This window comes from Pimephales promelas, chromosome 18 (genome assembly GCF_988280905.1).
Source record: "Pimephales promelas chromosome 18, fPimPro1.hap1.1, whole genome shotgun sequence".
Classification (NCBI taxonomy): Eukaryota; Metazoa; Chordata; class Actinopteri; order Cypriniformes; family Leuciscidae; genus Pimephales; species Pimephales promelas.
This window is the reverse complement of record NC_142786.1, coordinates 21,321,726-21,344,020: the sequence shown is the minus strand read 5'-3', so window position 1 is coordinate 21,344,020 and position 22,295 is coordinate 21,321,726. Positions and strand designations below refer to the sequence as shown.

At 39.5% G+C, this 22,295-nt stretch overlaps 2 protein-coding genes across 31 annotated transcripts in view; both read left to right on the top strand.

Annotated features, from left to right (window-relative positions):
• clasp2 (cytoplasmic linker associated protein 2) overlaps positions 1-12,981 on the top strand; it is a 57,940-nt gene extending 44,959 nt beyond the window's left edge. For all 29 annotated transcript variants that reach the window (XM_089123083.1, XM_089123070.1, XM_089123089.1 and 26 more), the window contains 12 exons: positions 326-489; positions 889-967; positions 4,295-4,438; positions 4,577-4,720; positions 5,455-5,561; positions 6,340-6,490; positions 7,145-7,346; positions 7,433-7,626; positions 7,723-7,851; positions 7,984-8,190; positions 10,791-10,907; positions 11,934-12,981. In XM_089123083.1, the coding sequence (XP_088979209.1) occupies positions 326-489; positions 889-967; positions 4,295-4,438; positions 4,577-4,720; positions 5,455-5,561; positions 6,340-6,490; positions 7,145-7,346; positions 7,433-7,626; positions 7,723-7,851; positions 7,984-8,190; positions 10,791-10,907; positions 11,934-12,023 (1,728 nt within the window). In that variant the 3' untranslated portion in view covers positions 12,024-12,981. The remainder of the gene's footprint in view (positions 1-325; positions 490-888; positions 968-4,294; positions 4,439-4,576; positions 4,721-5,454; positions 5,562-6,339; positions 6,491-7,144; positions 7,347-7,432; positions 7,627-7,722; positions 7,852-7,983; positions 8,191-10,790; positions 10,908-11,933) is intronic.
• A 1,175-nt stretch (positions 12,982-14,156) lies between these two features.
• Positions 14,157-22,295, top strand: part of ubp1 (upstream binding protein 1) — a 25,186-nt gene continuing 17,047 nt past the window's right edge. The window contains exon 1 of one of the 2 annotated variants that reach the window (XM_039680726.2): positions 14,157-14,910. In XM_039680726.2, the coding sequence (XP_039536660.1) occupies positions 14,795-14,910 (116 nt within the window). In that variant the 5' untranslated portion in view covers positions 14,157-14,794. The remainder of the gene's footprint in view (positions 14,911-22,295) is intronic. The other variant, XM_039680727.2, reaches the window with a different exon arrangement.

Below are 22,295 nucleotides of genomic sequence, written 5' to 3'. Positions count from 1 at the left end.
ATTTGCCTTTATACATGAAGTGGGTCTTTTTAGTTACTATTTTTTAGAATGTAAGTTTTGGGGAATTTTATATCTTGCTTATCTCAGTTTCAGATGAAAGTGGAACATGACATTGGCACTGCTTATACATTTTCCTACTTGGGGATAAAAATCATTGCAACATTAATATTTGCCATAACTATCTCTAACAAATGAACAATGACTGTCCTCTGACTGAAGAATTTGAATGCATGAATCAAAACTGATTACTTTTGTACATGGCCATGCGTTTTTGTTCATTTATTGATTTGACTTTTGTTGTGATCTGATGTTTATTTTGTTGCAGGTGTTCAGCATGTTTCTGGAGACACTTGTGGACTTCATTGTGGTTCATAAGGAGGATCTGCAGGACTGGCTTTTTGTGCTGCTCACCCAACTGCTGAAGAAAATGGGAGCGGACCTGCTCGGCTCAGTACAAGCCAAAGTACAGAGAGCCCTAGACGTCACAAGGTGTGTTGCATGGAAAAATCAGAACCTGTAACACTTTTATTTATATAGTCCAAGACATTCTACTAAATTTGAGTAACTGCAATTACGTCAACCAGCAGTCATTAGAGTATTAGTAGACCATCTGCTAACTCTTTAAGACATTATACTGACTATAAGTACCTCTACAACTGGATGCCAACTTTTTCTACTAACCCTAACCTAACAGTCTACTAATACTCTTTTGACTGCTAGTTGACATGTAGTTGCAGAGTTAGATATAGTTAGTAGAATGTCTAAAGTGGACTATTGAAATAAAGTGTAACCCGGTTAACTATTATTTCTACAATGTTCTGATATCAAAAGTCCACAGATATCTGCTCTCAAGAATGGTTCATTTATTTCTCTTGTGTCTTTCTTCAGAGAATCTTTCCCGAATGATCTGCAGTTCACTATCCTGATGAGATTCACAGTTGACCAAACACAGACACCAAACTTAAAGGTAAGTGGGGGGTTTTTTGTGACACTGTATCTCCTCACTGTATGGATGGGCGACTAGGAGGACAGACGGTGTCTGCCAACATGCTGCTTTCAGCGAATGTAAATGTAACCTGACGTGTCTGTCAGGTCTTGCTTAAGTGCTTTCTTTGGAGTTTCTACAGGATGTCATGTGCTGCGGGCTCAATGTACTCAGGTTGTTGTTGTTGTTACCCCTCCATTAAAGCTCATGCAAACCACAAGGACATGGTTTTGCATAAGAATCCCCAACCTCTAGCTCAGTGTTTCCTCCACCGCAGCTGAATATGAAGAGCCACTATTTTAGCTGTTGTGTAGCTAGTGCATTGTTGAATTTGTAAACCAATCACTCATTTGTTACCATTATTATTAATTAATCCATTAAATCAGTGTAAGATTAAGTTTTTGGAACGTTTTTAGTAATTTTTTGTACAATACTTATTTGAAGAAGTTTCACCCCACTCACAGGAAACAAGGTGCCAGACAGACAGTCAAAAATGAATAAACTGTCCACACACTTGAATACTTTAAGAAAATTTAATAGCCTTTTAAAAATTTAAAAACTTAATATTAATAATAAAATATTTTTTTTTACAATACTTAAAATTAACATTTGTGTTGTATTGATAGGGTCTCAAAGTTATTTTAGTAGTATTTATTAACATTTAGTTTTAGCCTTTATATTTTTAATTTTTGTTTGTCATTAGTAGTTTTATATATATATATATACCAGTCCTAGTTGCTTTCTAATTTAATGTTGCTTTTTAATTTCTAGTTTTTACTTTTTCGTCTTATTTTAGCATTATTTTACTTTCCAAAAATAATTTAATTGTTTTAATTCACAATAATAACATTGAGGAACAAATGACAATATATTGATAAATGTGAGGGGGAAAAAACTTTCTGAAAGTTTCAGACTTTAATTAATTTTATTTGAATAAAAAAATATGTGGGGGAAAAAATTTAGTTACACTTTATTGTAAGGTGTCCGTGTTAGTGTTATTATACATTTAAAAAAATGAAATTTATGTCATTAATGATGACTCTTCCTCATGTCGTCCCAAGCCCGTAAGACTACAGTTCATTTTCAGAACACAGTTTAAGATATTTTAGATTTAGTCCGAGAGTTTTCGGTCCCTCCATTGTAAATGTATGTACGGTATACTGTCCTTGTCCAGAAAGGAAATAGACATCATCAAAGTAGTCCATGTGACATCAGTGGGTTAGTTACAATGTTTTGAAGCATCGAAAATACATTTTGGTGTGAATATAACCAAAACTACGACTTTATTCAGCATTGTATTGTCTTCCGGTTCTGTTGTGGATCCGTGTTCAGTGAGACACTGCTGACGTGTGTCTGGTGCGGCTGAGCTTCGGTTACAGTCTGAGGGAGACGCACGCTGTACAAAACAATCTTCGCAAACATGTCTAAGGATTTCCACTCAGAGAAAGACACACGGGCGCACCAGACACACGTCAGCCGCGTCTTATATCAGTAGTGCCACTGAACACGGATCCATGACAGAACCAGAAGACAATACAATGCTGAATAAAGTCATAGTTTTTGTTATTTTTGGGCCAAAATGTATTTTTGATGCTTCAAAACATTGTTACTAACCCACTGATGTCACATGGACTACTTTGATGACGTCTTTATTTCCTTTCTGGACAAGGACAGTATACCGTACATACATTTACAATGGAGAGACAGAAAACTCTCGGACTAAATCTAAAATATCTTAAACTGTGTTCCGAAGATGAACGGAGGGCTTACGGGCTTGGAACGACATGAGGGATAGTTTTTAATGACATAATTTTCATTTTTGGGTGAACTAACTCTTTAAGTACAGAGTAATAATAATTAACTACATGTACATACTTTTGGGTTTGGTTTAGGGTTAGTTGCATGTAATTATTTATAATTTAGTAACTACATGTTGCAAGGACACTGTAAAATAGTGTTGTCAAATTGTGTCGGCGTCTCCGGCTGCAGCAAGAAAGTCCTGTTGGAAGCACTGTCCTACACAATCCATAACCACATCTGCTCAACTCCCACTAACCACACCATCTCCCTTTCATCATCCTCACATTCGGCATCTTTTTTCAGCAGCATGACTTATTAGCGCACCCTGTCCAGTGTTCCCTCCCTTATCTGCGTGTCTGTCAGGGCTCCCTTTCATTGACGTGCTCCTCTCCCTCTCTCTCTCTGAAGCCGGGGAGAAGGCGCTGTTGCTGGTACGGGGGCGGGGCTATAGAATTGCTTCCCCTCAGAAAGCGACGGCATGCTTGCACACTGCAGGAAAATATCCAATTGTGGAACCAATCAGTACAGGTCAGTGAGACACAGGGGAAGCAATTCTGTAACGCGCAGCTCCCACAACTAAAACCCCTCAGCTAAGCTAGCTCGACTTTTATTCAGAATTAACCGACAGGGATAAGTAACTCACAGAATCTTTCATACGCAGATTTCCGCACGTAATTCACTGCTATTAAAGTAGGATTAAAAAAAAAGAGTTTACTTTTATTCAACATGGATGTAAGAAATTGATCAAATTGACATAATGTATGTTGCAACTATTTCTAATTCATCAAAATATCAGTTTCCACTAAATATGAAGCAACACAACTGTTAACAACACTGATGATAATAAGAAATGTTTCTTAAGCAGCAAATCGGCATGTTTTCTAAAGGATCATGTGACTGAAGAATAAATGACACTTCAAAATATATTTAAATAGCAAAAAAGCTATTTTAAATTGTAACAATATTACTTTATTTTTCATTCAGATTAAATGAATGCAGCCTTTCTGAGCACAAAAGTCTGTCAATAACTTTTTTTTGGGTTAAATTTCCACCCCCAAACATTTGAAAGGTAGTGTAGAAACTGGGAGAAAGTTCCTAGTTATTGCCTTGATCAGATCAGTCAGTCTTGACAGAAGCAGGTTGATGTTTGAGAGAAGGGGGCGTCAGTGAACGAGAGCAGAGCACAACACAAATACACAAGCCTTTTGCCTTTGAAACGCTGTGCTGTGCCCAATCACACCCGTCATGCTCGTCCCAACTTCCCCCTGCTGTCTTGCTTCATTTCATGGATTGAAGAATAGCTGTAATTAAGTGACTTTGTGTGCTTGGTCTGCACCGTCGGTGTGTGGAAACATGTTTGATTCTGATTGGTCTTTATGTGGAGAAGATTGATTAAAGGAGAGATTTTGATTGAGGTCGAATGTTTTTGAATGCCCCTGTTGTCTTGGATGAGATAATGTGCCTTAGATGATTTTGTTGCAGAGTTGTAACATAAGAATAATGTTTCAGGTGAAGGTGGCCATTTTGAAGTACATAGAAACACTGACACTACAAATGGAGCCACAGGATTTTGTCAACTCAAGCGAAACCAGACTGGCAGTGTCTCGCATCATCACGTGGACCACCGAACCCAAGAGCTCGGATGTCAGAAAGGTACAAGACATTGTGCTCATTACATGAATGATATTTTAAATGTTTCTAAATTTAGCTTTAAATGTGAGATCTGTTTGTTAGAACACCGCTAATGGTGTTGATTGGTTTGGAAGGTCTGATTATGTGTTTTGATTACAGGCAGCGCAGTCGGTGTTGATCTCGCTGTTCCAGCTGAACACACCAGAGTTCACAATGCTTCTTGCTGCACTACCTAAAACCTTTCAGGATGGAGCCACCAAATTGTTGCAGAACCACCTACGAAACACAGGCAACACAGCCCAGGTGATTAAACAAACTCTTTAAAGGGATTGTTCACTTTGAAATTAATTTTTGGTATGTTTTTAGGGCATCCAAGATGTAGGTGTCTTTGTTTCCGCAGTAGTTTCAATTTTGATATATTAAGTCAAACCGTTCTTGTCTGTCAGTCATATAATGCAGGTCTATGGTCACCACCTCAAAGAGCATGCACAGAGAAGTCCAAATTAAACATGATTTAAAGACTCGTAAATGTAAGTACACATTGATGGCTTAAGACACGAAACGAGCGGTTTGTGTGAGAAAACGAACAGTATTTATATCGTTTTTACCTCTTGTAATCACAGCCACGTCCAAGTGATCTGAGGGCACGGGCGCTTTGTGGCTGTGGTAACAAGAGGTAAAAACGAAATAAATACTGTTCATTTTCTCACACAAACCACTCGTTTCGTGTCTTAGGCCATCAATGTGTACTTGCATTTATGAGTCGTTAAATCATGTTTAATTTGGACTTCTCTGTGCATGCTCTTTGAGGTAATGACCATAGACCTCCATTAAATGACTCACAGACAAGAACGGTTTGACCTAAAAATATCAAGATTGAAAATACTGTGGAAACAAAGACACCTACATCTTGGATGCCCTTGAGGTAAGCGAAAACATACCAAAAATTAATTTCAAAGTGAACTATCCCTTTAAAAACCACTTCTGAACCACTTTTCTATCAGTACTAACATGATTTTTGTTTTTTTATCTTGCAGGCTACAATGGGAAGCCCTCTCACCCGACACACCCCGAGATCACCAGCTAGTTGGTCGAGCCCTTTAACATCCCCTACCAACACATCACAAAACACACCTTCACCAAGGTACGCCACTGAGTCTCAAACTGTAAACATTGACAGACTCCATAAATCATGATTCCCACGGGTCCTTGAAATCCTTGAAAGTTTGTGAATCTGAAAAAACAAAGGCCCTGGAAGGTTTTTGAAAATAAACATGCATAGATACAGGTCCTTAAAAGTGCTTGAATTTTTTTTTGTGCAAGAAGATTTCTGGAAAAAAATCCATTTTAAAAAAAATTCAAAAAAATTCAAAACCCAGTTATTTCGGCAACAATTCATGGCCTATGCATAATAGCTTGCTTGATTTTTCTATGTTGCCATGATGTTCACAGGCGCACAAAACTACTACGATGGAACCTCAACGTTTCACAGACACACCGTGAATCATTGCAAAAATAGGCTGGTTAAATGAGTCTAAACTCTTTTCAATGAAGAATGCAGAATTTTAGAATACAATATAGGATGTACCAAATATTATTCAGTTTTATGCAAATTCATGTGGCCAAAAATAAATGCAAAAAATAAAAGCTTTTTTGCATAGTTGTTTGACGCATGAAAACTGTAAAAATGTATCTTACAAGGTAACACGATGTAACCTTGCTCTCCCTCGAAGTGTGTCCCCACATTAAGTCCTTGATTTTGAGGGTATTGAACCTGAAAATTCCTTGAAAGGTCTTTGAATTTGAAGTTAACCGAGGAGTGGGAACCCTGTAAAAACTGTAATTGGGGTTATTTAGTTGTTTGCTCAGCATTTCTGAGTAGCTAAACATTCCATGCAAATTGTGTGTGTATCATTTCACAGTGCATTTGATTACGATACCGAGAACATGAACTCCGAGGAGATCTACAGCTCCCTAAGAGGAGTCAGTCAGGCCATCCAGAACTTCAGCGTCCGCAGCCAAGAGGACATGACAGAGCCAGCTCGGAAAAGAGAAGGAGATGGTGGAGAAGAGGTAAGAGAAGCACATTTAGTTAAAAGATGTTGATGTCACTGTCAGTCAGTGGTGATTGGGTAAAAGATGACCTTTTATGCTTTTTTTACTGTTCAGCTTACTATAGTGTGCAAGCATAAAGTCCCTCCACACCTAGAGATTGGCATGGTTTTACTTCAGTTTGCCTAATAGCTGGTTTGATTTGCATTGAAAGATGATCTTATGGAAAGTACCCCATGCCAATCTCTATGTGTGGTGGAAGGTGTGTGATGATGTGGGGATATTTTAATTCCAAAGGCCAAGGGAACTTTATCAGGATGCATATTATCCTGGATCCATGAAATAACTGGCTTTTAAAAATAAAAATCTGCCTGACTCTATGGGAATTTAACATAGGGGTGCCGTGACTTATGCACCCTGTATTTTAAGGAAAAACATTTATTTATTTATGATACATTATTCATTCACAAAGAAAATTGGTGTCCTTAAAGGTTGGAGTTTTCCTCATTTTTCTAATTAAGGCATTAAGATCAATATCCAAAAGATGATTTTTTTATTCCTCTTTTTAGGCAAATTTAGCATGGGTGCCAACACTTATTCACACCACTGTAAATGCATCATAAAATGCACTGAAATCTAAAATCATATCACTGATGTGTGAATGTCTTTTTACAGAGTGGTGATCACACCACGGACTCTGGTCGGACGGCGTTGGATAACAAGACATCTCTGCTGAATACAATGCCACTCCTCTCATCAAGTCCTCGCCCAAAAGGGGAATACCAGCCAGTCAACTACTCTGACTCTTCCTTCAGCTCCTCCCCTTTTAATAAAAGCCTGAAAGATGCAGACCAGGATGCCGAGTGCCTCACTGATGGTAATGCACTTCTGTAACTGCTTGGTCAAGTGTATGCATGTAAAGCCGTGTGTCTTACTTCCTTTCTGCTGCTGATGGTGTTACAGACAGTGGTGTGGACCAGTCTGAGGTGGTTTCTGAGCTCCTAAAGGAGCTCTCGAATCACAGCGAACGAGTGGAAGAGAGGAAAGCTGCTCTGTGTGAGCTAATGCGGCTGATCAGAGAAACACAGCTGCATGTTTGGGACGAGCACTTCAAAACCATCCTCCTGCTGCTCCTGGAAACACTTGAGGATGGAGAGGTAATCGCAAACATACACTCACTGCTGTAAACACACTCCAATGTTAGACACGAGGACAACCAAATATAGTTGTTGTTCTTTATTTTTCTCTCTCAGCACGTCATTCGGGCATTAGCACTCCGAGTTTTAAAGGAAATCCTTAACAGGCAGCCGTGGCGCTTTAAAAACTATGCGGAACTCACCATTATGAAGACCCTGGAAGCACATAAAGACCCACACAAAGAGGTCAGGCGTCCCTAAAGGCATAGTTCACCCAAAAATCACAATTCACACAGACGTGAGCACGTAAGATTGACATCCCAAACTGAAACGCAGATCTAAACTCAGGCACAAAATGCACTTTTCTCTCTGAATCAGGTGGTGCGGGCCGCAGAAGAGGGGGCGTCTATGTTGGCAACCTCAATAAGTCCCGATCAGTGTATCAAGGTGCTATGCCCCATCATCCTGTCGGCAGATTACCCCACCAACCTGGCTGCCATCAAGATGCTCACCAAAGTCATCGACCGGCTGCCCAAAGAGGGTCTCGTTCAAATGCTCCCTGAGATCGTCCCTGGGCTCATTCAGGTAAATACTGTACTTTAAATACACTACGTTTCGAAAGTTTGTTTGTTTGTTTAAAGAAATGAATACTTTCATTTATCAAGGATGCATTAAATTGATCAAAAATGACAATAAAGACATTTGAAAATCTCCAAATGATATCGATTTCATATAAAAGCTGTTATTTTGAAAGAATCCTGAAAAAAGAATGTTTGTACTACAATTTTTTTTATCAAATAAATGCAGCCTTGGTGAGCATAAGAGACCTCTTTAACAAAAACAAATCTTATCGATCCCAAACATTTAAACGCTAGTGTCTATATATGACAGGGAACTAACTATAACGTTTTAATTCTATAAGAATAAGGAAGTCCACAACTATTATGATAACACAGGATCGATATCGTTGGAATCACTTTCAGAAGGATTTTTTCCCCAGCTGGTCAAGTCACCGGACAAGTCAAGTCACTGTTCAGGTTTTCCTCTGGCCAACGAACGAACACGGTGTCATTATGATTCAGGCTGCTTCACAAGTCAAAGTTCAGTTCCTTTTGTTGAAGATCGATTCATCATGCCGGTATGGAGCCAAAGCTGGCCATAAGGTCTGTGCGGAGGACCTGTCTGGTTCTTGTGATCTCTGCTGAGGATCTGTGCCGATGGCTGTCGTGTCGACAAGGCCTTCACAGGGATTGTCTAGTTGACACGGTCTCTGCTGACATTCAGGGCTGCTTTTTTGGTCGTGTCTAGGTGAAGGTCCACCATCTGATCTGGATACGGACCGGATCCGGCTGACTACGGTAACCTCAGGTTAAGGATGAGACAGACAGACTAATGTTAGTGTAGATGCCATTCTTCTTACGATGTAACAAGTACATCGGGTGTTATAGGAAGTGTTACTGGTTCCGGTTCACCTAATTCATGCAGCCAGACAATAATTTAACTGGTTTTTGAAAAAGAAATTGATAATGTATAGCACATATACATGTATGCCAGGTTAAAGAGATGTGTTTTCAGTCTAGATTTAAGCTTCCGAACAAGGCTAGGAGGACTATTCCAGACTTTGGGCGCTAAATAGGAAAAGGATCTACTGACTGCAGTTGATATTTATATTCTAAGTATTATCAACTGGCCAGAATTTTGAGATCACCATAGACGTGAAGGACTGTAATGCGTTAATAGCTCGCTCAAGTGCTTTGTTGGTAATTAGCTAAAATTACATGCATACAGTGTTTAATAGGGAGCCAATGAGGTGTTGACAGAACCGGGTTAATATGGTTATACTTCCTGGTTCTGTTAAGAACTCGAGCTGCTGCATTTTGGACCACCTGCTGGAGTTTGTTTATTAAGCGTACAGGGCAGCCACCCAGTAGATCATTACAAACTAGCCTTGAGGTCATGAATGCATGAACTAACTGTTTTGCATTTTTCATTGAGAGCATATGTCATAATTCAGATCAAGTTTTAAGATGGAAGAATGGGGTTTTACAGAACAGATGCTAGAAATGTAGCTTTCAAATGAAAGTTTGGTATCATAAAAAACACCCAAGTTCCCAACTGACGACAAAGACTTGACAGAGCAGCCATTTAGTGTTAGACAGTTTTCTACTATAGGGCTGAGTATCATCAGCGTAACAGTGAAAGCTAATGCCACGCTTCCTAATGATATCTCCCAAGGGTAGCATGTACAGCGTAAAAAGCAACGGTCCTAGTACTGAGCCTTGTGGTACTCCATACTGAACATGTGATTGATATGACACCTCTTCATTTACTGGTACAAATTGGTAATAGATAAATTGGTCAGATAAGTATGCTTTGAACCATGCCAATGCAATTCCACTAATGCCCAAATAATTTGAGTCTATTCAAAATGATGTTGTGGTCGATAGTATCAAATTCAGCACTAAGATCCAGTAACACTAATAGAGATATATAACCATGGTTGGAACAGAATTGGATTTGTAACTCTAATTAGAGCAGTCTCAGTACTATGATGCGATCTTAATCCCGACTGGAAATCCTTGCATGAATGATAAAGCATTGGCAGCCAATCAGAAGATACAGAACTTTATTGTACACTGGCATGGATTATAATATGGTTATCTCTCCTGGTGTGAACAGGTGTTAATTCCCTGGTGCACTTGCGTTCATCTTGCATCATCACAAATGTGCACGCCACATGACAGAACTTAATAGAGTTTTTTTTTAATAAATTTGGTGCTATTATGTCATAGCAGAGTAAACGACACTTCTGTCCTCATGACAGCTTTCAAATTAGCAATTTTTCATGCAATCCGTGCCCCGTTTCAAACTCAACTTCCAGAGTGAAGGCACACTGTGACACACTATGAAAGCAGTAGACCAGTCACAACAGATGGGCCATCGGACCAATCAGAGCAGAGCAGGCTCTCAGAATGGAGGGGTTTAGTGAGACCCAATTCTTGATTGATCCATTTGAGACACTGAGAGAAAAGAGCTGATGCTGCAATGTAAATGATGAGAATTTAAGTGTTTTTGGTCTTTGATGCATGTAAGCCTGTTGTAGGAGAATTTTTATAATGGCATAATTGGGGCATTTTTATAGATTCTCCCTGCATGTTTTGATTGTAATTTTCTCTCATTCGCAGGGTTATGATAACTCTGAGAGCAGTGTACGAAAGGCGTGTGTATTTTGCCTTGTGGCCGTCTATTCTGTCATTGGAGAGGATCTGAAACCTCACCTCAGCCAGCTGTCCGGCAGCAAGGTGAGCACTTTTCCTCTTATCCTCTTAAAGTCCCTGTAAAGGCAATTCTACAAAAAAGTTCGAAACACATTATAAATGTTACATATGTATTGCTAAAACATATTACAAAGTCTGTGAACTGTGAAGTACTGAAGTGTGCAGTTAGACCGTTAAACAGTTTTTCACCATTGCAATTTTACGGATTGTTTGGGCGGGGCTAAAACAGGGCTCGATGACGCACTGGAGCCCATGAGCTCCTGGACACCCCCCTATTTGATGACACACAGAGTCTGATCTCTCCCCTAACACACAATAACACTCCCCGAACACATTCGCATTCACCGGTCAATCGCGAGTGACTGTCAGTACAATTAATTACTACAGCTGAGCCTACAGTTTTCTAGCTAGCTGCCTTCGACACAGAAATGCATAGGCTACTACCTGAATGCGATCATGTACAGAACAGATCGGTGCCTTTATTTAAATTCCCTAAAAACAATCACATCAAGAAGAGGTTTTTAGAGAGCCAACCTTGATGAAGAGCTGAGGATCACTGCCAACACCCGCCTCTGTAGTGATCATTTTACTTTGTACACGGGATCGTTGTATAAACTTTCCTCAGAGACAACTGGGATTCACTGATAATCCGCTGTTACTGGTGAACAGGGCCGAACCGACTATCTCCCGCCTCAGCGTTCATTCTCCCGTCCCGAAAGCAGTATCAGCTAATATCACCGTCGACAGCTTTCCCGCGAGTGGGCGTGGTTTCCACGCAGCCAGCGGACACGCCCCCAGCGTTTGAGAACAGATAACTGCTCATTTTTTCAAGATTTTGATAGCTTATTTTATGTACTTGGCAGCTTTTTTTATCATTCAAATTTGGCTGGGTGGCTAATAACACATTTTTCTGTGGTGTGACAAACTCAGAACACATACTTAATTTTGACATTACAGGGACTTTAAATGTCTGTTTTTTTCCCCTCCTATCTCATTATCGCTCTGTCTTTATAGAGTAATCTATAACATGCATATTTTCTCTCTTCCCAGCTGAAACTGTTGAATTTGTACATAAAGCGAGCGCAGAGCGGCTCCAGTGGAAGTGACCAGTCTTCAGATTTGGGTGGGCAGGGCCTGTAGCTGTGCCATCACTATTCAGAACTACAGCACTCTCTTAGTGCAGGGGACCCTAGCTGGCTTTTTAACTCTCATGCATACACAAACAAACACCTACACCCGCTTGCATACAGATACGCAAAGCCGCATGCCACCTACACTGCTGGACACCCTCCTTCCGGCCCCACGTCACCTTCCAGTCGGATTGAAACGCTTCTTCCCAACTAGGATCACCATCGCTTCGTGTTCTTGTCTGAAAGACCGGGTGGTGGTCTGATGTAGTTTTGTCACCTTGTCAATGAGAAGATTGTGTCTACGAGTGTGTGTCCCAGATGCAAAAACATTGGAGGAGGGTGGAAACCCGGCAGAGAGAGTCGTGGGTGTCATTTTGTGCAACATGGAGATCATTTCTTTTTATCAAAGAGCTTTTGAGAAACTCAGACTTTTAAGGTGAAGTTCAAAACTTCTTGGTCTGAGCGACGTGTCATTAACGTTCCTAATTGCTCAGTGTCGATTATTAATGGTCATATCAGTTCATAACAATGAGCGGTTGGTCCAGCTTGCTCTATTAGAAGGCATACTTTGCTTGGCTATATGCATGTCATGAATTAAACTGAACCTTTTTATCTGGTTGCGTACAACATGCCCCGCATCAGCCGCCGCACACAACTGAGATTCTCATCGCGGCGAGGCCACACCACATAGGCAATATGTATCTATATATACCTTAACAAGGGAATATCCAAGAAGATCTTGTGACGTCCTGAGGGTGTGTGGATTCTTTTAAGTAGCATAGTGTCATTCTTCTCTGATGGGAAATTTGTAGAAATGTATTTACGCATCTAAATCCCGCAACTGTCTCGTCACTTCTTTCCTGTAGTGTCGGTCTTTCTCCCGTGTGAGGAAGTTCTCTTTCTTCCTGCTGCATTTCTAGACCTGTGCTAACGATGAAATTAAAATAAAGAAAATGTACAGTAATTAACTAATTGTCTCATTTTTATCTTTTTATTTCTCTGTCACTTTAAAACTAAATACAACAAATGTATGAAGGGAAATGCTAGTTATGCATTAAAGGGTTAAAAATGCAAACTGTCACCATTTTCTCACCTTTATGATTTTCTTTCTTCTGTTGTACATATGATAATTTGAAGAATTAATTCACTTTTTGTCCATAATGAAACCGATCCGAACATTTGACTTTCTTTGTATGGACAAATACAAAATCCTTTCTTTCTTTTCAGAATATCAACTTGATTGTATGGGCTTAATTGTTCTTTTTTTTATAGAAGTCTTATGCTCAAAATTGCTGTTTTTATTTGATTAAAATACAGTAAAAACAATACAATTGTGAAATATTACAATTTACAAACTGTTTTCTATTTGAATTATTTTCTTGGTTAAATTTCAAATAATATGCAATTGATTTATCATATAAAATGTTATATTACTATATATATATATACATTTATATAATTTTATAGGCATGTGTGCCTTCCTGTCCAGACCACTACCACAAAAGCCTCGACTAGTCTTACAAGTTTTTTTCTTTAAGATATTTTTAAGTCTGTGGCATAAAAATGTATATTGGTCTAATTTGATACCTAAAAGACAGATTGATTAACCATAGCTAACTGCTAATTGGTCATACTGGTTCTTAAAAAGATAGTTCTCCCAAAATGAGAGTGCTATTCACTCACCCTAACCTGTACAAGTTTGTCTTCTGCTGAACAAGATATTTTGAAGAATGTTGGTAATGTTGGTAATCTTGACGGCAAGCAGATATATATATAATTTTACAGCCATGCTGGTATGGACCCTAGTTTTAAACTTAAATTACTCATTTGATCAAAAAAGTTCTATAATAATAAAAGATTATATAATAATAGATCCTATAATAATAGGATCTATAATAATAAAATTATCCTATAATAATAAAAGAATAATTGAATAAATAAATCTAAAATGCTACAGTTTTGCATTTCTCCCACCAGATGACTTGTTTAATTTATTCGCTGCAAGTTAAAGGTTACATTTTGTTTGGAAGCTGTATCGGAGCTCTAACCAGGGAGAAGATGACGATAGACAGTCGGAAGCCGATTGGCTGAGCACGTCTCGCAGAGGAATGTGATTGGCTGTCGAATTCCTGACCCGGATCCCTGCTGCAGCTGAAGCGAAATCTGGCGTTTGAATGGTGGCAGACGGGGTGCCGTGTCGATGTGTCGTGATCTTTGGCCTTTTCCGAAAGATCAATCCTCTTGGTTAGCACTAGCAGCAGCATGATGAAATTACGGGAGCGCTTTCGGAAGACAGCGAGTGTAAAAACAGCGTGCTGCGTTTAGGATTAACGTTAGGTGAGCGCGCGCGAGCGAGCTCTGCCAGCCCAACGGACATTGCGTGTGAACGCGGTGACAGTCAACAGCGTCCTCCCACCCTGCTTTATGTAATGGAAGCTCGCATAGCTACAGATATGATGTGTTGATGCAAACGGGATAACATACGGGAGCTGGAAACGGATTATACGGTGTTGAGTCGATTCGCGACGCCTTAGCTCATCCCGAGACTGTTATTTCTCGCCTCTGTTACTGTGAAACTGAAGCAATGGCGAGGTACACGGCAGTCAGGGCTAGAGCCGTTTGCCCTGCTTTCAACAGCTAGCCTTCCGCGGGTGGCCACCTAACCGAGTCTAGTGGGACTAGCCGACTCCTGCGGCAACGCAAGCCCCGCGCAGGTGCTGTGTGTACGAGGCGAAGCTGGCGGCGCTCCGGTTAGAGTCGGAGGAGAAGGATCTGGGCGCCATGGCGTGGGTGCTGAAGATGGACGATGCGACCATCGAGTCGGGGCTTGTGCACGACTTCGATGCCAGTTTGTCTGGTATCGGCCAGGAGCTCGGAGCTGGCGCGTACAGCATGAGGTTAGAACATCATCAAATGTAGCAAACCTTGGGATTCTAACCGGTTTGTGTTGAGAGGTTGCAAAAATTCATCAATTCATACCCTTATTCATCATTTGGCAATTCGCGAGATTGTTTTTGTCAGCTGGTTTATTAAAATGCCTATATGAGAGTAATTACGTTAGCTATGCTAGCTCAAAACAATAGACGAGTTGCATCTTAACGCTGTCTGATCATTTTAAGAGCTAACTAGACGTGATATTTGTTTCAAACTGGTAACGTTAGTAGAGTATATCCTCCAAGTAGCCATAACGTGGTTGTGCTAAAACGACAACAAGCGCGCTTGGAGTAAGTGTTACTTCCTGGAACAGGGTGTTCTTTGAAGTCTGTTGTGAGATGGGTGATTAACCGTTAAAATGTGTAATTAGTTAAGATAATTCTTTCATCTGTGTGGTTTAAAGAGCGTTAAAACGTTTAGTGAATCGCACGTTTACTGGTTAAAGAAATTGAGGCGACCGTTGAACTCCCGTTAACGTTACATCATATGATACTGCATAGAAGCAAACGGCTAATGATTACGTCATTCAACTGCTATGGATACTCTAAAACAGTTGATACAATATTTAGGATGAAGGTCATGTCCTGGAGTCTGTTTCTGTCAGCATTTTTTCCTTTGTGACTTCAATATGTGGAAATAAAAAGAGAAGTGTGTAATTGTCCTTTGGATCAGTTATTCATATCCTAGCTGCATATGCAAAGACAACTGAGTTAGCCATTCAACAGTTGTTTTTCTGAAAAATGTAAATATCATCGCTCTGTACCTGCATAAGGCAACAACACTGGCCTAACCAATGGCGTGAGTCTGGAGGCGGGGCTATTTGCTTGACTGACCAATAGCGCATGGTGTTTGAGGAAACCTGTTTGAAGAAAATCATTATAGTCATTAAAATCATTACAGAGACCCTATCATAGCATTTGAAATGTTCCTTTTTTTGTTTTGGGAGTTCCCAAAAACAGTTTAACGTGCATGCAAGGATTAAAAACACTTTATTTGTCTTATAATAGGCCCTATGCATTTATTTTTACCCGATTTGCTCAACGACTCCCAAATGATTCGTTCGACGATTCATTTTCCCAAACACCTCCTTTGAGGGACGCAAATTTGCGGCGATTGGTCAAATGACCCAGTCAGTTGTTATTGGTAAACCGTAGGCAGAGACTGTCGGCAACGGAACGCCCATAACCAGGATTATAGCTTGCCAAGTGTTGAAAATTGTATATAGTGTTTGAACAAACGTGTCAGAAAAAGTGCACTTTCCACACGGTCCCTTACTCGCGTCTCCATCAAGAGCGAGCTTTCCCAGCGAAACTCACATTGTGGTGGCTTTTGAGGGACCGTGCTTATTATATAGAGCGAAGTCATATTTGGCTAAGTCGTTTAGGAGGTAATTGCCATTTTTCAATGAATGTCTGGTGAATATCAAAAACAAAACTAACTACCCCGCTTGGAAGCTGCGTGGAGTGTACACAACACAATATAACTATAGTGTGCATGCTACAGAAAACATAACAGCAAACATTATTAATAATACTTACAGATTGTGATTCGGAGGAGGACGAACCTGATCCATATACACTGGATACTGAGCCCTCCTTCAGGAACAACCGGCTTGCGAATCCACATTTGAATTCATTTATGTTTTTGAATGATTCGCCATTAAAATGATGAACACAAGGTTCGGGCTATACTGTTGTGGTATCGTTGCAAATATGAACTCTAACCACTGATTCTTCACATGCGTTATCAAAATGATCCCTGTTTACATGATTTTTCGGAAATGATTAAAAACGCTCCATTATTCATGCCAAGCCAGTAGTTGGTGATGTTGCTTTGTAAAAAAAAACATGGCAAAAGATTGCACACACAATACACATGCGCAAGATGTCACTGTGTAAACTGTGAAAACGGAGACCATAGCGATATTGTTTTCAAAACAAAACACATTAAAAGTTTTAATTTGAAACCTCTGTTGTGTAAATGAACTATAAATAACTAAAGAAAATTCCTGAGGGAACCTATTGACCTTATGTAGCTCCGCCCCTTGAATGTAATGTCTTGCGTATTTATGAATGAACCCCTCATCTTAAAATCTTCCCGGGCTGCTGACATTTATGATATCCCCTTTAAACATTACAATGCTCATGATTACTTTTAACTCTACAATAAGTATACCACTTCACCAGCTAATTACTCTTCGACAGTGATGTTTCTCTGGCGCATGAGGTCTATAGTGTGTTGACCGTTGGGTTCCACAAGTAAAAATCCCATACATTTTCTCCAAAGTGGAATTCATTTTAAACATAAACAAAATAGCTTATGAAATGTTAAAGACAGACCTATTGTGAGATAAAAATAGGAATAAAAATAAAAAATGATCCCATACAATAAATACAATTCCATGAAGCGCTGCAAATGATAAATTGAATGGGTAAATTATATATAATGATTCATGTATATATATTGTTATTATATATATTTTATCCATGTTTTATCCTGTTGCACTCGTTTTCTGGTTTTATGTCATTGAACAGCTCTAAATTTGCTTATAAATCACATGGTTCACCTTTAAGGCCCTTGCACACCGAGTCTGAAATTCGAGTACGAAATTTTTGCACGTTAAAAATCAAACACGACCTCACGTTATGTCAGTGACGCCTGCACACTGCCTCCGGAACTTCGTCCGTCATAAAAAAATCAAATCTGGTTTGATTTTCTATGTTTTTCGCATCCGTAGCAAGCAGTTTGAATGGTGTTTTGACAGTTCAGAGCCACCGAATCACGAAAACGAAAAAAAACACATTTTGAAATTTCAGACTTGGTGTGCAATGGCCTTTACTGTCGAACTTTTCTTTTTTTATTCTATAATACAGTTTGGAAACTTTGGAAAATATCCCATTATTAAATGTCTTTTAATCTTGTGTTTTCTGTGTGTTATTGTTTCTGGCATTCAGTTGAATATGACTAAATATCAAGCTGTCCAACACATCATTGTGCTAAAAAAAATATATATATATATATGCGTTTTTCCCCCACAAATTAACTCATTGTCAGGTGCTTCGGCATCCACAGCTTTGGAAGTGGCATACGTCAGATTCATCGGAGTTTTAATGATCATTTTGGAGCACATTTAATCTGTAGCTTTTCCATATCACTAGAGTCTCTCGCTCTTCCCAGTTGGCCATGAGGAGTTTGAACAAACGCGGTCATTACGTGATAGGAATAGACATTCTGCACCCGAGGTCAGGTTCCATGGAACAGTTACAGTTCGTCTGGGATGTGGCAGCCTTCGGGAGGTTGTGGTGGAAAGAGCAACATCAGCATTTTCCCTGCAGCGCTCCGTTATTCTGCGAGTGTCTGAAAGCCTCGGTGCAAGCGAGTCGAGAGAGTGTGGTGGAGTTGTCTTGAGCGCTGTAGTGTGAGACTGGAGGATGAAGCTGTTCACATGCTCTCTCTCCCCCTGTGATATCAAGTTTCTTGCTCTTCCAGCACCCTGCAGTTTCGCAGTTCACAGACACTGCTCTGTTGGCATTAGAGTCGACCAGACAGTGTTTATGGTTGTCGAGGCAAAACCTGTCAACGGACTTAAAGGTTTAAACCTTCACAATTAAATCACCCTTTTACGTTCATTTAAAATGCTTCTATGGCATGACATCTTTAAAAGCAAGTGGAAATATTTAATTTCTGATGTAATGAGGTAACGAAAGCTGCATGCACAATTCTAAGAGTTTTGAATGAACTATAGCGTTATTAGTTGAACTATTGCGAAATATGGACAGTTTCAATGAACAGGGTCAGATGAGTTCAATATCCAAGTGAGATATGCTTGTGATTTCCCAGTGTTTGTGTAGGCCAGTACAGTGACAGGGTGCTAATGTGATGTTTTGGTGCTGAGGTGTATGAGGGTGTGCGAGATGCTGATTATCTGGCTGTCGATCATGTGGCATGAGCAGCTGTGGAACAGAATGTTACAGTGGAGCTGCTCAAATTTCAGAAAACACTTGCAGATCCTGCAAGGCGCATCCCGTCATGTCCAACTGACTGACTCAGCGTCTTTAGCTGTCGCTGCTCCCCCGGCCTGACACCGCCTGTACATGTGTGCCAAAGAAGATTTGAGCACAGAGTCATGGATATTTACTCTATGCTGTAAAAATAATTGTTTATTGTTAAAGTGCCCTATTTATGCTTTTTTTGGATATTACCTTACAGGTGTAATTAGCTCTTTGTGAATGTAAGTTTTAATGATCAAAGTACATGAAAAATACAGTCATGTTTTTCTAAAAAAAAAAAAAGAATTGTTTTTGAATTGCTGAAACAAGTCGTCATCGACTGTTAGGAATGTAGATTGCCAGCTTATGGTTTTCGTTGGCTGCTCGTGAACAACGTCTGCTTTGCCCCGCCCTCAAACACTGTAGTGTTTGGGTTATATTGTCAACATGTTGAGAAGACGCTGTTTTTGCTGCAAATCCACTTTAGTGCTCTTTCAAAGGATGAGAACTCGTGCTGGAATTGATACGGAAAACCACCGCTATCTTTCCTGTTGATATCATATCACTGTGTCAAGCACTGAGGAAGATCCGGAGCTGAAATTCAGATATGCAAATGGATTGTTTCTGACACGCGCTGTAAGCGGTTGACTATGGAGCGAATTATGTGCCAATATTAAACAAACAAATCCAGCATTTTGCAAACAAACTCGATCTGCTTTGCAAAGGAAAACTCGACTTGCAAACAAACAGAAAGCAATTTGCTAAAACAAAGGTCAATTTGAGTGCAATGGACAATGCAGTGGAATTATAATCAATATTGTGTTTTACAATATAAATAAATGAGCTTAGATAATAGGTTATGTCACAAATAAATACAAACCATCCAACAAATTGAAGGTAACCTTTGAGCAAATACCAAATCTAGTGCATACAAATGCAAATTTGTCTGATCTCTCGGCTCGATTTTCTCACAAATGCAGATGAGTAGCTTCCTCTTCTAAAACAGTAGATGACGCTAAAATAGGGGATTGATTTAGCGCTAGTCTCCCTGGAGAAGCACTGATTTGAAACGCGCTTGTCTTTGCCTAAAAGTTTCTGTCCTACTTTATTTATAATGAACATCTTTAGGTTTTCATTTGTTAAATGTTTTTTACAAGATACATTTACAAAAATTTAATTCAATTTAATATTGTTGAGGACAAAATGCAACATGAACAAAAGGTAATTAGATCTGTGATTTTACACGAGACAACATATAGCCTGGAACACACAAAGCGGACGAACTAGCGCTCATGAAAGTCGACTGTGTTGTCGCCTCTCGTCCTCTGTCGTCGGGGTAAAAAGCTGCACTTGAACCGAGAGGGCTACAGGCGAATGTCAGCTATAATGTGCATTCTGCGCTGCATGTAATGAGCCAACTGTTTATTTTTGTTTATTTCTGCACAAAATAATCCTGCTATTGATGTCTTTGTAAGACTGCCGATCATAGAACAGTGTAAAGGGAAATACCGAACCTAAATTTACTGCGCTCAACCACCGTACATGCATTTCACCAAAGTCCATTTAGACTTTGGCTTGTCATTTCAGCACAACCAAGTTATGTCCATCTGGAGGATATTTAATACTCCACAACCAGTACATCCAAAACAAAATTAGGAACTTTTAAAATAGCACAATAGGGGCACTTTAATTGTTTTTAATTACGTCATGGGATCTTTAAGATTTGTTAATGTTTTTGAATGAAGTTTCTTCTCCTATGCTCGCCAAGGCTGCATTTATTTAATCAAAATACATTAATATCAGCAATATTATTACTATTTAAAAGAACTCTTCTGTTGTAAGATATTTTAAAATGTCATTTTTTTTATTCCTGTGATCAAAGTTGAATTTTCAGCTCCAGTCTTCAATATCACATGATCCTTCAGAAATCATTCTAATATGATGATTTGATGCTCAAGAAACATTTCTGATTATCGTCTGTGTTGTAAACCGTTGTACTTATGTTGAAATGTAATCCTTTTTTCATTATTCTTTGAAGGGAAAGAACAGCTTTAAATGGGGTCATATAATGGTACATGCACTCTTACAAGTTGATTGTACTGAAATGTGTGTTGTCAGTGTCTGTACACAGCCATCATATAATGATAAAAATCCATCCAGTGGTTTTGTTTTAATCTCCTTGTATGTTTTCCCTTGCCTCAAATCGAGCCGTTCGACCGTGTGACGTCACACAGTCGCACGCCCCTCCCACTATTGTTGATTTACAGCAGTGTTTCAACACAGGCCCGCCCTCGCTCATGAGCGAGCTGTCAATCATAGTCCGTCATTGTTGATACACTAAAGCAGAATGGCGTCTAAGCGATTGTGGTGTTTTGTTCTTGGGTGCAATAAGGAACACAGCAGTCATTTTGATGTTACGTAATCCGTAATCGCTGAAGACGCAGTGACTGAGTTTTGTTTATGAAGGGAATATTCCCCGCGAGCAACATATGCACTCATGTTTGCGCAAATCATTTCTCCCGAGTGCCTTTTAAATGAGGGTCAATATAAATCAGGTTTTGCTAAGAAGCCGCTCCTGAAAAAGGAATCGGTACCAACTATACATGTTCCTGTTGGACCTCCAGAAGAAGTGAGTGTAATATTTTATTAAACTTTATATTAATCTTTGCAAATCGCTTGCATGCTTCACGATGAATGTGGCTAATGTTTACCCTCAGGGTACATTACGGCATGTATTCGATGTGGCGTTAGACGTTCTCAATATAATTTATAATCCCAGGTTTATAAATAAAACCATATTTGTTTTCTTAAAACATAAAACATTTTCGTACTGCACTAAACATAAACGTACAACAAATTGTTAGGTATCCTTCAACTACTGCTAGAATCATTACTGACATGACCTCATGTCAGTGTTTTAGTCACGATAGTTCTACCTAACACTGAGATAACGTTACGCATCGCTGACAAAAAAAAGTTTTTCAACCTAAATCTGTCAACGAACTAACCTATAACTTACATTAGTAACGTTAAACACATAGCGTTTGTGTCTCACAACTCTACCCTGACAGTACATACAAAAATAGTCAAAGTGACTTAAGTTGGTTAATTACGTTAACCAACAATTCAGAATCGTCCTGTTCGAACCTGTTTGTCGAACTTCTTCGGGCCGTCATCTTGTTCCGGTTCCGACTCCGGTTCAAATTGATGTGGTTGCACTACAGAATACAGATGTGTCCTCAGAGACTCCAGCTGCCATTCTTTCGCCAAAATACACCATCAACTGTTGTCAAGGCAATACTCCACATGCGTTGTGTCAAAAACGCCCCAAAGAACAGAGGGGCGGAGTCAGTGAAGCT